The sequence below is a fragment of the Lemur catta genome, chromosome 13 (assembly GCF_020740605.2).
Source record: "Lemur catta isolate mLemCat1 chromosome 13, mLemCat1.pri, whole genome shotgun sequence".
Classification (NCBI taxonomy): Eukaryota; Metazoa; Chordata; class Mammalia; order Primates; family Lemuridae; genus Lemur; species Lemur catta.
In genome coordinates, this window is record NC_059140.1 from 81,571,166 (window position 1) to 81,587,356 (window position 16,191).

A 16,191-nucleotide genomic window follows, 5' to 3' on the forward strand; every position below is an offset into this window, starting at 1 on the left:
GGAGGATGGAGGAAGGGAGGAGGAGGGAGGAAGGAAGGAAGGGGAGAGGAGGGAGGATGGAGGAAGGGAGGAGGAGGGAGGAAGGAAGGAAGGAGGGAGGAGGGAGGGAGGAAGGAAGGAGGGAGGAAGGAGGGAGGAAGGAGGGAGGAAGGAGGAAGGAACAAGGAACTTTGTTCCGTGTCCCTGCCTGGCCACGGGCACGCAGCCCCATCCAACACCCGGGCTGCTCGGGGCAGGCTGGAGACTTGGATCCTTAGGTAAAATATGAGCATCTGACACTGATTTGGAGCTTATCATGCGTCAGTTCTGTTCAGAGCGCTTTCTATATGTGAGCTCATTTAATCCTCACAGCAACCCTGTGAGGCAGGTACTTTCATTATCATCTTCCTTGTCCAGGTAAGAGGTTAAGCCACTTGTCCAAGGCTAGTGAGTGGCCCACCTGGGTGGGAGACCGGGCAGTGGCTGAGAGCCCAGACCCAGAGCCTCGCCCCGCTGCGCTACGCTGACATCCCAGCACCGACGCCCAAGTTCACAAGTGCCGCAGGCCAGCAGCCGGCGCTCCCCATGGCCGCCGTTTGCTCCCAGGGGCTGGACCGGGCGACCAGCTCTCCGGGACTCACCCGACGCCGCAGGCAAACAGCCTGGTGTGGGGGAGGCTCCTCCTCACGAGCTGCAGCGTCAGGCTCTCATGCTGGAGGTGCCCGTCAGACACAAGGAGAATGTCCCGTGACCCCTGACTAGGGTACAGTAGACTCAAATATCGGAGCGTTTTCCAGAACTCTGTGTTGCCCATGGTGGGAGTGGCCGACTGGAGGGAAGAAAGGGAGAGATGACGTCCTTTCGAGCTCTGCTTGCCGTTCTGCATCTTTACATCTCCTAAGGAGGGTTTAGAGAATGGATCTTTCCCCCTAATTATACATTTGTGGAACAACGATACTTCTATCCCCTCAGTTTGTTTCATGTCACAGTAACCGTAACATCATCACTTGGCACTTATTTGCTTTTTCACAGTTTCCAGAGAACTACTAGCTCCATGGGAAAGAAACGTCCCAGTAGAGCACCCCTCGCCTTGCCAGCGTGTGTGAGGCACTGGTCATTCTCAGCTTGTTCTATTTTTTGTTTTGTTTTGTTTTTGAGACAGGGTCTTTCTCTTTTGCCCAGACTAGAGTACAGTGGCGTCATCATAGCTCGTTGCAACCTCGGATGTCTGGGCTCAAGCGATTCTCCTGTCTCAGCCTCCTGAGTAGCTGGGACTACAGGTGTGAGCCACCACACCTGGCTAATTTTTCTGTTTTTTTGTAGAGATAGGACCTCGCTCTTGCTCAGGCTGGTCTGGAACTTCTGGCCTCAAGCCATCTTCCCGCCTGGGCCTCCCAAAGTGCTAGGATTATAGGCAGAGCCACCACGCCTGGCCAGCTGGCTCTATTTTAAGAGAAAGAAAATAAAAGACAGAAGAGAACTTTCCAAAGCTGTTAAAGCTAGTTGGGTGGTGGGACCATGGGTGATTGTTTTTGTTCTACTCTTTTTAATTTCCATTTTTTCCTTAATGAGTTCCTATCACTTTTATTAATGAAATAAAGAACCCACCAACACACAGACACTGAAGGACTAGGAGTGCTCTGGTGGCTTCAGGGCAGCGGGCCCTGGACAGCTCCACAAAACCGTGATTGGAAGAGGCCGAGGAAGGCTCTCGTACTCACCATGATGAACTCTGCCGGCACGACACTGCTTGGGACGTACTTGGGATATGAAAATAACTCCTTGTAACCTGTGTGATTAGATCAACATGAGGTGCTGTCGTCCAACGTTCACCTGCTTGACCACCACCAAACAACAATGCTACTTCCTACCTCTGCCATGTAAAGAATGCTACATGTTTATGTGCGTACCTTCCTTTTTAGAAAACCATGTTTGATAATTTTAACATAAGAAATTCTCCACAGTATTCCCCCACATACATTTTAGAGCAATCAAACTGTGCAGTTTGGTGTGCAGAACGTTCTGAGTGAAATTCCACATGGAGCCCTCACCTCTGCAGCACAACACCTGCACGAAGCAAGCTGCAGGGCGTCTCAACAGCACGGACACCTTGGCCCGGCCGGGCTCGGTCTCTGTCCACGCCCCTTGCACTCCCCGTGCCTATGTGACCTCTGTGCCAGCAGCAGAGACCCAGCTCTGTCACACGGGCTGGGCCTTCTGCTGGGTGGCACGGAACATGAGAATCAAGAGGGCGGGATTGTCTCCTGATTCCACACTGTGCTTCTTCTCTCTTCCCTGAAGTGCCACCTTCTAGTGTCTCAGATGTCCCTGGGCTCCAAATGGAGGGTGGCATCACCTTCTTTCCAACAGTGCTGAACTGAGCTCCCTGAGACCATTCCTTACAGATTTTCTATGACGTGCTGATTGCAAATATTCTATTCTTAGCTCTGGGACCCTCCTACTCAACAGACTAAGGGTCTTGCTCTGGTTCAGTTGGTAATAAGAACCATAGTAACATTTACATCTCATCTACTATTGAACAGGCACTGTTTAAAATCCTTTCCATACATTAGGTCAATCCTCATAATAACACTGTGAGTTACAGACGATTATCCTTGGATTACAGATGGGGAAACTGAGGCACCAAAAGTTCCAGCAGCAAGCCCAAGGCGACACAGACACGTGGAGCTTGTGAGTGGTACAGCTGGGATCGGACCCAGCCCCCTCGGATCTAGCTCCAGCGTTCTTGTTCGCCGGCTCCTGCCAGGCAACCTCTCTCCCTACATGTGAGGTCCAGTGCTGACAGTCATCGGTTCTGCATGGCGTGTGCGCGCAGGGAGGAAGCACATGTGGGCCCAGAGCCAGTGCGCACTCACCTGTGCCGAACTGGACGATGTTTACTTTTTGCTTCTCACCCACCAAGGACAGCGCGTGCAAAGCGATCTGCTTGGCTTGCAGGAACGTCACGCCCTCCATGGAATTGGAGCAGTCGAGACAAATGATCACTTCGCTCTCGTCGGCTCGGTCAGGGAGGCCCACCTGGAGGTCGGGTTGAAAGACGAGCATGCAAGCCTGGGAGGACAAAGAAGGTGTGGGATCAGAGCTTCTTACGACTGAAACTGGAAAAGATCTACTTGTAAAACTCTAAAACTTTCTAGTGAGGTGAACCAACGCTATCAAAACAAAAAGAATAAGATTGAGTCAATGGTGAGACGGCCTACTAGGAGTTCGAGTCAAAAGCGTCGTGTTAGAGCTGGAATTTCCAACATATAACTCCCCAGAACTCAAGAATTAATATAGAATTATTAATAATATCTGAAAAATCATATAGCATCAACATCGTCCGCAGAACAAATACGTCTCTCTCCCTCGCACCCACTATTCTAAAAGGAACGTAGATACTATTGCGATTACTAAAATATACCCGCATACCTTTAGTTGTAGTAATTAACCTACACTTCAAGTATAACTACTGTCATACAAGTTTTGGTTCTTATTTTAGCTTTAGAAGTGATTCTTTGTCACAGTCACACAAAATGGTCTTAGGGCCAGACGTAAATAATTTTTTGTTTCTCCAGCATGAATATTTAAAAAGTATAGAAAGTATGCGGACTACTCGATGTAACGTCTGATGGCAGATACTCTTGCTAGTGGGGACTAAGGTAAGAAACAACCACCTTTACAGGGAAATAGGGAACAAGGGGGTTTTGGTTGACAGTTCAGAAGTACTGTCATGCTTGACAGCATAAGTATTTTTAGTTGCAAAATCTTGGGGTGTTAGAGTTCATTTTGTAATGCTACTTTTTCAGGACAGTAAATAATTTCCAAATGTAAATAACCCACTTATTCTAAAATATTTTTCCAATAATGTCTCCTACTTTTCTTTTTATTGGAGACAGAGTCTCACTCTGTCACCCCAGCTAGAGTGCAGTGGCATCATCATCATAGCTCACAGCAACCTCAAACTCCTGGGCTCAGGCCATCCTCCTGCCTCAGCCTCCCAGTATCTCCTACTTCTAAGCAAGAAGAAATATACCTCGCTTTCTTGGTCTGGATGTTTTTCAACCCACATTCTTGGGAGATACGCTTCAGACAAACCGATGCGGAGAGAGAATCCACTGCTGTCCAGGGAGCTGCCTTCCGCAGTGCTGACTACAGCTTTGCAGTCTGTGCGCTGTAGGGCAAACCACCACGACGGCGGGGTAAATAATGCAGTGATACCACTTGCAGTTCGCACTTCCTGGCAAGTAGCAAACCTCTGCACAATTTATATCACTCTATTAAGAATCAATAATGTAGTAATAAATTACAAAGTTATGAAATGCAGGTTTTAGAAGTAAGACCATGATCATATCAGTTACCCTCCTGAAATTCTAAGGTTGATATACACAGTCAAATTTCGGTAGGTTTAAGACAATCTCAAACCCTGGATCCAAAGATTATAGACCTGTGCCTTCAGTTAGACTTATCTGGTGATAGCTGAGAGCACACCAGACATCAAAACCTAGAACAGAAAATTCAACAGATATCTTAGAATTATACCTTATTTGCAAATTATATTTTCATAAATTTTAAAAAACTTTTGAAAATATAAACAATAAGGTTTACAACAATGAAGATGATATGATGGGCTGTAAAGTGGCCCCAAAGTCTCTCCACTCCTGTCTGCTCATGCCTTTGCAATGTGACTTTGAAGCTCCCTCTGTCGAGAGGCAGCATCTATATTTCCACCCTTGAATCTGGAGTTGGCCATTGGGACTTGCTTTGGCCGATGATGGGGTATTGGCAGATGTGATACAAGTAGGGGCTTGCAAGTGTCCATGCAATGAGGCTGGCCCTCTCTTGTTGCTGGTGGGGACTCTTCCACCACTGTACGAATGAACCTGAGCCGACCTGTGGATGGCAGACGTGGCCACCCGCCCCCCCCGCCACTGACGCCGGCGAGCAGCCCCATGGGCGTGAGGCTGTCCTGGACCAGCCTGGCCCAGCCCAGACCTGGGCAGCTGACCCACAGAACTGTGAGAATAACCATGCTTGCCGTTCCCAGTCACAAAGTTTTGGGACCGTTTTTTATATGGCGAAAGCTAACTGATGCAGAGGGCTCCTTGTTCAGGATGGAGCTCATCTCCAGTCCCTAGCAAAATGCTAACCTTCCCTAAAATGAAAGGGAAGCAATAAAAGGTTATGAAGCCACAAAGACACTGAGAACAGTAACGAAGGCAACAGCAGAGGAGCGGTGTCAACACACGTCAGGAAGCTGGAGAGCCGAGGGAGGTGGGAGGCGACTCCACCAGAGTGGAAGCGGCAACTACTCAAGTGCCCGGAGAGGGGACGGCCACAGCGGTGGGCTCGCCAGCCCTGCAGGGGTCTGTGGGGAGGGCTCGCGGGTCCTGCGAGAATGCGGCACCAGTGACCAGACGGCACGGAGCTGTCGGGCCAGGGCCCTCCTGCCCTCCGCAGCCAGGCAGTGGGCGCCGTTCAGCCCTGTTCTCTCACTCAAGACTCATTATTTAGAGAATCCAGCCACACAGAACCCAGACTAGGGAACGTGAGGGATGAGGGGCACCGGGCTGCTTCCTTCGGGGAGTGAGTGCAAGCCGCACCGTCACACGGCCCGAGCTGCCCGCCTGTCACGCGTCATGAACACCCCAGAGCTTCCAACTGACTCTCTCGTGCCTCAGTCTCAATGATTAACACAGAGAGAGATACCCAGACTGTTGAGGAAAAGCCTCTAACACGAAATATGGAGGCCAAAAAACAAACAAAAAGCCAGAGTTTAAAAAAGAACTCAAAGAGAGGAGATACAACACGGGGAACAAAACAAAAAACACATTACAAATGTTTTCAGAGAGACGAGGGGAGGGCGAGGCATCCACAAAACACACAAAGATGCTACAAAAAAGGAAGACTTCTAGAGTAGAAAAGAGCTCTGACAAATAAAACACAGGAGAACTAAAGTGAAAATTTTAGTAGAATGGCTGGAGTGTTAAATTGGAAAAAGAAGCCACCCAGAAAGTAGAAAAAGATAATAAAATGTGCAATAGGAGAAAAAAACAAGAACACAAGGGGCTCACTCCAGGGACACCCGACTGAAAGGCATTGCAGAAAGGAAAAAGAGGGAGGAACAACTAATTTTTTTTTTTTTTTTTTTTTGAGACAGAGTCTCGCTCTGTTACCCGGGCTAGAGTGAGTGCCGTGGCATCAGCCTAGCTCACAGCAACCTCAGACTCCTGGGCTTAAGCGATCCTACTGCCCCAGCCTCCCTAGTAGCTGGGACTACAGGCATGCGCCACCATGCCCGGCTAATTTTTTGTATATATATTTTTAGTTGGCCAGATAATTTCTTTTTATTTTTTTTTTTTAGTAGAGACGGGGTCTCACTCTTGCTCAGGCTGGTCTCGAACTCCTAACCTCGAGCGATCCACCCGCCTCGGCCTCCCAAGAGCTAGGATTACAGGCGTGAGCCACCGCGCCCGGCTAATTTTTTTTTTTTTTTAAGACAGAGTCTTGCTCTGTTGCCTGGGCTAGAGTGCCGTGGCGTCAGCCTAGCTCACAGCAACCTCAAACTCCTGGGCTCAAGCAATCCTCCTGCCTTAGCCTCCCGAGTAGCTGGGACAACAGGCATGGGCCACCATGCCCAGCTAATTTTTTCTATGTATATTTTTGGTTGGCTAGCTAATTTTTTTCTATTTTTAGTAGAGACGGGGTCTCGCTCTTGCTCAGGCTGGTCTCGAACTCCTGAGTTCAAGCAATCATCCCACCTTGGCCTCCCAAAGTGCTAGGATTACAGGTGTGAGCCACCACGCCTGGCCATGAACAACTTATTTTTTGAATAGAATAAAATTTCCTGGAACGAAAGGCCACCAGTTACAAACAATGAGTGACTATCACATTGGTATGAAATTTCAGAATACCGGTAACAAAGGATCTGAAATTTTTCCAGAATTTTAAAAAGCAAACAAAACAGACTAAACACAAAGAATGGGGGGATAAGGATATCATTAAACTTTTCAAAAGTCACCCCAGAAGCTAGACAACACCCTCAACGTTCTGAGAGAAGATGATTTCCAACCCGGGATTCACACCTCACCAAAGGATCCAGATGGCAGGCGGGCGCCACCAGGCCAGCAGGCAGCGGCTCTGACCGACATGTTAGCTCACGGGAGAATGAACAGTCTAGAAACGATGCACATGAAAAACGCACTTTTTTTTTTCTTCCAGGAAATACTATAGGAAGTTTTTTAAAAAAAGAAAATGTCACCATAATACATTTCTTGGCTCAGTGGTAAACACTGTTTACAAGGTCATAATAATTTAAACGCAGACTCTGTGTGCAGGTCTCCTGGAATGAAGGGCAGAAGAAGGGGGAGGGTGAGGTGGGTGGAGGGGCAGGAGCTAGATGTTCACCTACGATAACAGAAAGTCAAAAGATAATTCCTGAAACAGACGAATAAAGAAAAAGCAGTAAAATATTATTATTTAAAACCCGATAGTCTTCTTAGCTGTAAAATGGAATAGAAGAAAAAAAAATAAAATAAAATAAAAAAATAAAACCCGGAGGCAATGCCAGAGAAACAGCTCCAATATTCCAAGTGGTTCTCTGGCTCTGGAAGCTGGTCCTGGGGGAGAGGTATGGGTGGGACCAACTGCTACTTCTTATTAGAAGTTGCTGTCAGCATTATTTCACTTTTAAACCATGTACATGCGTTGCTTTGATAAAATAAAAGTAATGTTAAATTAAGAGCTCTTCTATATGTTTGCTGGCCATTATTTCACCTTCTTTTGAAAAGTTTCTGTTCGTTTCCTTTACCCATTTATTGATGGGGTTGTTTGATTTTTTTCTTGTTAATTTTTTAAAGTTCTAGATAGATTCTTGTTATCAGCCCTTTATCGGATGTGTAGAGAGCAAATATTTTCTCCCACTCTGTAGGCTGTCTATTCACTTTAATGATAGTTTCCTTGGCTGTGCAAAAGCTTTTTAATTTGATCAGATCCCATTTATTTATTTTTGTTGCTGCAGTGATTGCTCAACATCTCTAATCATCAGAGAAATGCAAATCAAAACCGCAATGAGATATCACCTAACCCCAGTGAGATTGGCCTCTATCAGAAAATCCCCAAACAGCAAATGCTGGTGAGGATGTGGAGAGACGGGAACACTCTGACACTGCTGGTGGGACTGCAGATTGGCGCAACCTCTGTGGAAAAGAATCTGGAGATACCTCAAAGAGCTAAAAATAGAGATACCGTTCGATCCAGCAATAGCTCTATTAGGCATCTACCCAAAAGAGCAAAAGACATTCTATAATAAAGACATCTGCACCCGAATGTTTATGGCAGCACAATTCACTATTGCAAGGATGTGGAAACAACCCAAGTGCCCGTCAATTCATGAGTGGATCATTAAAATTTGGTATATGTATACAATGGAATATTACCCGATTATAAGAAATGACAGTGATCTAGCACCTCTTATATTTTCCTGGATAGAGCTTGAGCCCATTATCCGCCGTGAGATCACAAGATCGGAGGAATAGCCTCCACATGTACTCGCCGTCAAATTGTCACTAACTGATCAATACTATGGTGCTCCCATGGTGGTAATATTCTCCAGGCATTAGGGGGTTGGGGGACGGTAAACTCACAACTAATGGACGCGGTGAGCATTGTAGAGGGGAAGGGCGTGCCTCTAATCCTCGCTTGGGTGAGGCAAAAACATAAAATGTAACCAAAACGTTTGTACCCTCATAATATCCTGAAATAAAAAAAAAAATAAGAGCTCTTAAGAAATCAAAGATTTACTAACCTTTTGTTTCAATTCATGTGTGTCACTGGAAATGAATTCAATCACGTATGGCATCTCAATAGACATAGTCAAAGAGAAGCTACCAGAAATGAAGAGAAAGTTGTCTTAGTCTATTATCTTAAATTTCTACCTGAAGTTGTTTCAAATAATTTTAATTTATTGTTATTTTTAATTTTAATTAAAAATTTTTTTTTGTAGAGACAGGGTCTTGCTATGTTGTCTAGGTTGGTCTCAAGTGATCCTCCTGCCTCAGCCTCCCAACGTGCTGGGATTACAAGGGTGAGCCTTCACATTTGCCTGTTTCAAATGATTTTAAATGAAAATTTAAAACATAAAACTAACATCCTACTGAATGACTGACAGGTTATATATTCTAGGTACTAACCTTTGCTTTGTTCCTATTTCCTTTATACAAATCTTCTTTACTGTATCCTATTAAAAGAAAAATATATATGTATAACTAAGGATGTGTTAAGCTTCACAATGAGACTCTACACTGAACATAATACCACCAAGGCCACAACTGGCAGCAGCAAGACTGCTGTTGTCCCTTCCAAGTAGTGAAACAGAGCGTTTGCTCGTGGAATGACAGGAGCTTCTAAAACACAACTGACCATTTGCACAGAGGTTTCCAACTCCACCTATGTCTCTGTGTGTACATGCACATGCACACACACACACACACACACGCATTTTATATGTATACACTGTACCTACACAGTAGGAAGACTGGGGGGAAGGATATATACCAAAGCATTACCCAGAGCCTATCTCTGGGAGAAGGAATTAAGGATTATTTAATTTTCCTCTTTTGGCTTATTTGCATTCTCTATGCTTACCTAAATTCTTCATGATGTACACGTAGTACAGAAACAAAATTTTTCTGACAAAACAAAAATATGCCCACCGAGCATATTCTTTTCATTTTACAGACATAAGGTGTCTAAATGTATAGATGTCAGTAAAACAGACTTTATGCCAAAAAAGATTATTTCAGATATGTTTTTCTTCCCTATGCATAAATCCCCACAAAAATGCTTCTTCAGATCTTCAGTGTACAAACCTGCAGGTTTTCGTTCAGAGCCCTGTCCCGCTGCCAGGGCGCGACGGCGGCCGGCAGGAAGAAGACGGCAGCAGCGCCTTGGATGCTGAGCTCCGTGATGTAGGTAACCTTGATAAGAACCTTAGCCCTGGGGGGTAAGTTCCCAACACTGACGGTAAAAATGTCCTGAAATGGAAACATAGGACTTCGCTTGCAGCTCTAAAGCACACTCGTTCTCGTATTACTTAAATGACCTGAATTACGATCTGCCAAATTCTTCCTCAGAAGACAGTAAAGGAGCCCACAGCACACATGTTGCTGGGTGGGCTCTGCGGCCAACGGCCCCCACCCAGCCACACGGTTCTCTCCCAAGAGCCCATGGGCCCTGACCTGCACGGCACCCAGCCCCAGTTCCACCAGCAGCTGCAGAACCAGAGCAGCTTTCGCTAAGCGTGGCCCTCACTTACTTCTGTCACCTAGAGTAAATCCATCATTTTATTTTTTAGGAAAAGTATTTCACTTTCTTTTAATGGGATATTGATAATCACTATAGAAGGCAGCAACCTCATGACTACCTAGGGCAGAAAGAAGAGGGCTAGATGAATTTTTTCCTGGTACCTACACAGAGATCTCTCGGCATCCTCAACTATGTTCACCATTTCAGCTGACCATGCTATCATGACAATTCTGTATATTTAGGTTAGGAGTAGAGAATATTAATGATTAATATAGGGTTAAAGAGTAAATTTTACTTTTTGACATTAAGGATATCCACCTCAATTAATGAAGAGGTGATCATTAAGTAGTTAATAGTGCTAGCCCCTAAAAGAAGTGTATATGTAAAAACCTGGGGTTCATTTGAAAGACTGCCACTTAGTAGTGTGGGGCAGCAGTTCCATTTCTGGGTGGGATATAGATAGATGCAAGATAACACACCAGATAATCCACAAAATCATACCTTGTCTTGGACCCATCAACCAAGGGAACTGAATTCCAAACAGTGACAAGCCCATCTGAGGACAGGGGACACAGGAACTGTGTGAGTTCCTACAGGCTGAGAATGGGCTAGCATATCGGGTTATAAAAACTGGAGGCCCCCAACCCGAGGGGGGTCTGCACTCTTCCGAAAGCGTTTCTGTGCGGCCTCCCACGGGGCCCACTGGAAGGCCTGGGCAGGGCGGGAGACCAGGGAGCCCCTCTGGGGGAGCAGGGAGTGGGCAGCGGCGGGGGGACAGGCCTGGGATTCATCCTGGATCTTTTCCCCACGGGAAGCAAAAGCCTCAAGCTGCTGGGGGAGGGCAGCACACCCTTCCGCTTCCAGGGCTGCTGGGGAAGGGGCAGAGGCAAAGCAGGGATAAGAAACCTTCCTTACTACCCCCAGCAACCAGGCGAAGCTCCAGCGTCAGAGAGGACGCAGGCAGACGCTGTCTCCCTACCGGGGAGGGCATGAACCCCTCCTGGGCCCAGGACCCTGCGCGACTACAAAGCAGGGGGTTGCTACAACTAGAGGAAACTGTCCCTGGCACAAGTCTCAACAGACATGGCAGAATGTGGCTGCCACTGGGGTGGGAAAATGGGCAAAGTGCCAAGGCCCCGCTGTAAGGCCCCGGAGCACAGGTGCTGCCCCAGATGGGGCTGACCCAGAGCACCCTGCCCTAGCATAAGCCGGCACTGAGCACCAGCAACAGCGGGCTGCTGGCGAGGGGCAGTCTCACAGACCAATGCCAGGCCTCTACACACACAGTTGGCCCAGGGGCCAGCATTACTAATTGTTTAATGATCACCTCTTCATTGCTCATTCCTATCCGCAAATGGGAATCTTAGATGTCAAAAGTAACAATTCACCCCTTAAATCTAAATTAATCTTTAATATCCCCACCCCCAACAGACGTTAAACGTTCACAATACCATGGCGATGTGTCAGTCTCAGAGCTGGTACCTGAGGCAAATGGCCCCATCTGCAAAAACAACTAAAGCACGTGCACCAGAGACACTGCTGCAATCCAGCACCTGCCAGAGGCACGTTTCAAATATCTTATATTTAGGAAAAGAAGTCTGGTGGCCGTGACAGCTGTTCCTTCTTCCAGGCTGTCCACATCACCTCCCTCTCAAAGCTGATCGTCAGAAAGCACAGAAGCTGGGCCTCCCTCCGGACCCCGCAGAAACGCCTCGATAAATTGCTAGGTGAGCCTGCTTCTAGGAAAATTGTAAATATATGATACTCTTTTATCAGAAGATGAAAATTATGTACCCCAAATATTTCCTTTTTGTCATCACTTCTGGGACACTCAGTTCCCAATGACAGGACTGGCTCTTCCTGTTTGTCTGGCGCTACTGACACTGCTCCTCCTTTGTTTAGACAAGTCAGATGGGTCTGACTGGCTTGGCTTATGGAAAGTGAAACGCTGGGGTCTAAAATAGTGTAAGTTGATCTTGGCCTCCAGTACGAATTTCACATTCGAATCCTTTTCCTTTTCCCCCTTTCTCATAAGTGCTCGGACCGCCGGGTGCGTCCAGAGCTGGGAGCCTTACCGGGGCTTCCTGATCCATCAGGTAAGCGCCGTGGCCCTGGCTGACGGCCGCGCGGTACTCCCGCCGGGCTTCCTCCTTCTCCTTCACCTGGAAAGGAGTACGTTAAAACCACTCCTTATATGAAGAGTGACTTCAGACTTCAATAAGGAAAACTACATCAATGATTGTGAAAACCTAGGCAAAACCAGAAAACTAAGAGTCTATGATAAATGGAAACATACAAAGTGATCATCAAAATGTATTAATACTTACCTGGTAAGAATCTGAACCAGAAAAGGCCAACTAAAGAGAATTCTCTTTAGGTTGGGACCAAAATATTCCAGAGTCAATAGTGGAAAAAAATGTTTGTTTGCGACCTCATGTTGAACAAAAAAATAATGAAGTTTATTATCAGTTTAATAAATTGTGGGTTAGGATTGCAACTGTGTGAGCCAGTCCTTGGAATAAACAAAGAGTAAGTCAACTGTTATTTCTTTTTTTTTTTTGAGATAGAGTCTCGCTCTGTCCGTGGCAACAGCCTAGCTCACAGCAACCTCAAACTCCTGGGCTCAAGCAATCCTCCTGCCTCAGCCTCCTGAGTAGCTGGGACTACAGGCATGTGCCACCATGCCTGGCTAATTTTTTTTTCTATATATATTTTTAGATGTCCATATAACTTCTTTCTATTTTTAGTAGAGATGGGGTCTTGCTCTTGCTCAGGCTGGTCTCGAACTCCTGACCTCGAGCGATCCACCCACCTCGGCCTCCCAGAGTACTAGGATTACAGGCGTGAGCCACCGCGCCCGGCCTCAACTGTTATTTCTTTGGGTACAATTTGTTTTTAGAAAGCTACAATGGTCTTCACTTTGGTTTGACTTTTATAGCAGGGTGGGAGGATCAGTTTTTGCAAAAATATATAAGGGTTTCACCAATTTTCCAATGTCCTTCTCTTAAACTTTTGATATTGAAATTTCTCTTTTTTGAAGAGCCCATGCAAAGAATTTGCAAGACGCTGACAATGAAGACTGGATGGGCAGAGGCAGAAGGCAGCTCATCCAGGAGGGGCGTCTGGGTGGGGACTAACTGTGTAAGAGTTGGTTCTTCAAAGATTATTCTTGTTTTATGGTAAGTATGATAAGGCCTCCACTCAACCTTATCGCCATAGGGACTCGGAAAACGAAGATCTGGGTAAACAAGAAACCGACTCTGAAAGCCAAGAGGGGTCACGATGCTTTTCTCTCCTCACCTCTCCGACTATGTGCTTCCCGTTGATGAAGGCCTCAAAGCCACACACAGCCGCCTTCTCATCCAAAGGAAAGACGTATTTTGCCTCAATGGGCACAGGACTTTGATTTGTGTACGTCTGAAAAACCACGACCTGAAGAAGGGAAGAATGCATACATTTGATGAGACCCTATGGAAGAACATTTGCAGGAACAATGACTAATAAAAACAATTTTGCATATTTGTATTAAATTTCTTCAAATTTAATCGCATCCCTCAAATTTCCCAACCCTGGGGGATAGCACGTTCCACCCCGGCACTGTCAGGTCCATATCACGTGATAAAATGCGTCAGCTGCATGTTCAGGTAGTTCAGACACGTCGGACTGGAACATAAGTCACCTGAAGTCATACAAACAAACACTGACTTTGCAGAGACAATGCAGCTCCTGTTAAGACGGCTGGAAAAATAGCCCCTTTCAGAGTTTGATGCCTCCTTAGTGTCACGTGGGCTGGAAACTATTCCAGAAAAGTCCTTCTATCCGATCTGCTTTCAGGTCTTGGCCTTTCCTCCTGGAGCTGTCTCTGTGGCCTTCCCCTCTCCACACAGCCCTCTGGTGGTTTCTCCTCCTCTCTTCCTTCCTCCGTCCTTCCAGAATCAAGGTTTTCCCACTCCTTAGTTCCTGTCATCTATTGTTTTCCGATTGATCTTTCTAACAGACTGGTATTCATTACTTCACTCCTTGCTCAGGAAAAGGCAGGAGGCTTTAAATATTTGAAAATTAAAAAGAAGGCCGGGCGCGGGGGCTCATGCCAGTAATCCTAGTACTCTGGGAGACCCAGGTAGGAGGATCGCTCGAGGTCAGGAGTTCGAGACCAGCCTGAGCAAGAGCGAGACCCCGTCTCTACTAAAAATAGAAAAAAATTAGCTAGCCAACCAAAAATATACATAGAAAAAATTAGCTGGGCATGGTGGCACATGCCTGTAGTCCCAGCTACTTGGGAGGCTGAGGCAGGAGGATCGCTTGAGCCCAGGAATTTGAGGATGCTGTGAGCTAGGCTGACGCCACGGCACTCACTCTAGCCCGGGGGGCAGAACGAGACTCTGTCTCAAAAAAAAAAAAGATTGAGCAAGGATTCAAAGCTAAACCTTTGGACTCCAAATCCTTTGCTTTGTACAATCTGTACCACGTTGCACTACAGAGTGGTAGTGAAGAGCCTGGATGGTGGAATCAGAATGATCTGAGTTCAGATTTGGGCTTTATCTTACTGATAAAATGTCCTGAGCCTCAGCTTCCTCATCCAAACAATGGGCATAATCACAGCTCAGAGTCTGGGAAAAATTAAATACTGCATGTGAAAGACTCAACCCAGGGCCTGATTTGTAGGTTACAGCTCCTAAACGGCTCCAGACGGGTTGGCAGATATAGAACATTTCCCAGGAGCCCACATCCGGGTCTTCCCAAAGACTGCAACCCTGCCCTGAGCTCCCTCAGGGGTGTGGGTGCAGATCCCAGTGGGCCCAGGAGTGGGGGTCGGCTGCATCCAAACTGCTCTTCCTCACCCTCCACCCCCATTTCCCCATATTAAGGTGATCACTGAAGTGAACCTACTTTCCCTCTAAAGGGATCAGAACATCACAGAACTGGACTCATGTTCTCATTCTCCTAAGAGGCCTTTATAGCTGTTCAATGCAATCTTTAGTGCTGGGAGCTGATGACGAGGCCCAACCTCAGCAAACCAATTCAACTGTAGAAAACTGAGAACTTTCCAAGCCCCAGTACCAGGCCAGCTGGCTGCACATGTGCCCCTGCCTCTGCTTGCTGTCCTGGGACCTCAGATGACCAGCTGCAAGCCCCTGGCTGCGGCCTGGCTAGGGACGGAGCGTTAGATCACCCTCCTGCCTGCAGGACAGAGCTCCGCAGATTCCAGAACATCAGCTTTCCCTTCCTGCACCGGCTCACACACACGCTATTGTTTCTTAAGTCTTAACAAAGAAAACACTCAGCCCCACTTCTCTTTGGCCGTGGTCCATTTTCTCTCCTGTCTCCCAATTCTTTCCTCCCATTCTCTCCTGAACTCACTCAGATCAGCTGTTCCCCCGACCACTCCACCAAAAAGGCGTCTGTCAAGGTCACCAATGACCTCCACATTGCTAAATCCAGGGGTCAGGTCTGAGTCTTACTGTACCAGCCCTGCCAGCGGCCTTTTCCTCCCCTCGTCAGCCTCCCCTGGGTGCCTCCAAGGCTCCCTCCCGACCTCTGCACGTTGGCCTCTCCTCTCTCTATGCTGGTTCTCTTGATGAGTTAATCAGGGCTCACGACTCCGAACAGCATCTGAAGGGGATTCCCCATTTCAAGTCCGGCCTGGGTCTCTTCCCTGAACTTAGACTCCCATGTCCAATTGCCTCCGGGCCTTTCCATCGGATGTCCAGTGTAGACGTCTTGCATTCGTGTGGCCAAAGATGAACTCCTTGCAGCCCCCAGCCCCTTCCCCATGTCAGTAACAGCAAACGTGATCCTCCTGGTTGCTCAGGGCACAAACCTTGGCCATCCTTGACTGCTGTCTTCTTCCCATGTCCCATCAGCAAATCTTACTGGTTCTGCCTTGTGCCGGAATCTGTCACTTCC

At 47.1% G+C, this 16,191-nt stretch overlaps 1 protein-coding gene across 1 annotated transcript in view; it reads right to left on the reverse strand.

The window, feature by feature from the left end:
* Positions 1 to 16,191, reverse strand: part of PARP4 (poly(ADP-ribose) polymerase family member 4) — a 72,148-nt gene that overhangs the window by 20,086 nt on the left and 35,871 nt on the right. Inside the window, exons 16-24 of the mRNA XM_045567011.1 lie at positions 13,585 to 13,716; positions 12,360 to 12,446; positions 9,849 to 10,013; positions 9,171 to 9,217; positions 8,786 to 8,864; positions 4,016 to 4,153; positions 2,856 to 3,051; positions 1,701 to 1,768; positions 621 to 808 (exon numbers count right to left, since the gene is read on the reverse strand). Coding sequence (XP_045422967.1) covers positions 621 to 808; positions 1,701 to 1,768; positions 2,856 to 3,051; positions 4,016 to 4,153; positions 8,786 to 8,864; positions 9,171 to 9,217; positions 9,849 to 10,013; positions 12,360 to 12,446; positions 13,585 to 13,716 — 1,100 coding nt within the window. The remainder of the gene's footprint in view (positions 1 to 620; positions 809 to 1,700; positions 1,769 to 2,855; positions 3,052 to 4,015; positions 4,154 to 8,785; positions 8,865 to 9,170; positions 9,218 to 9,848; positions 10,014 to 12,359; positions 12,447 to 13,584; positions 13,717 to 16,191) is intronic.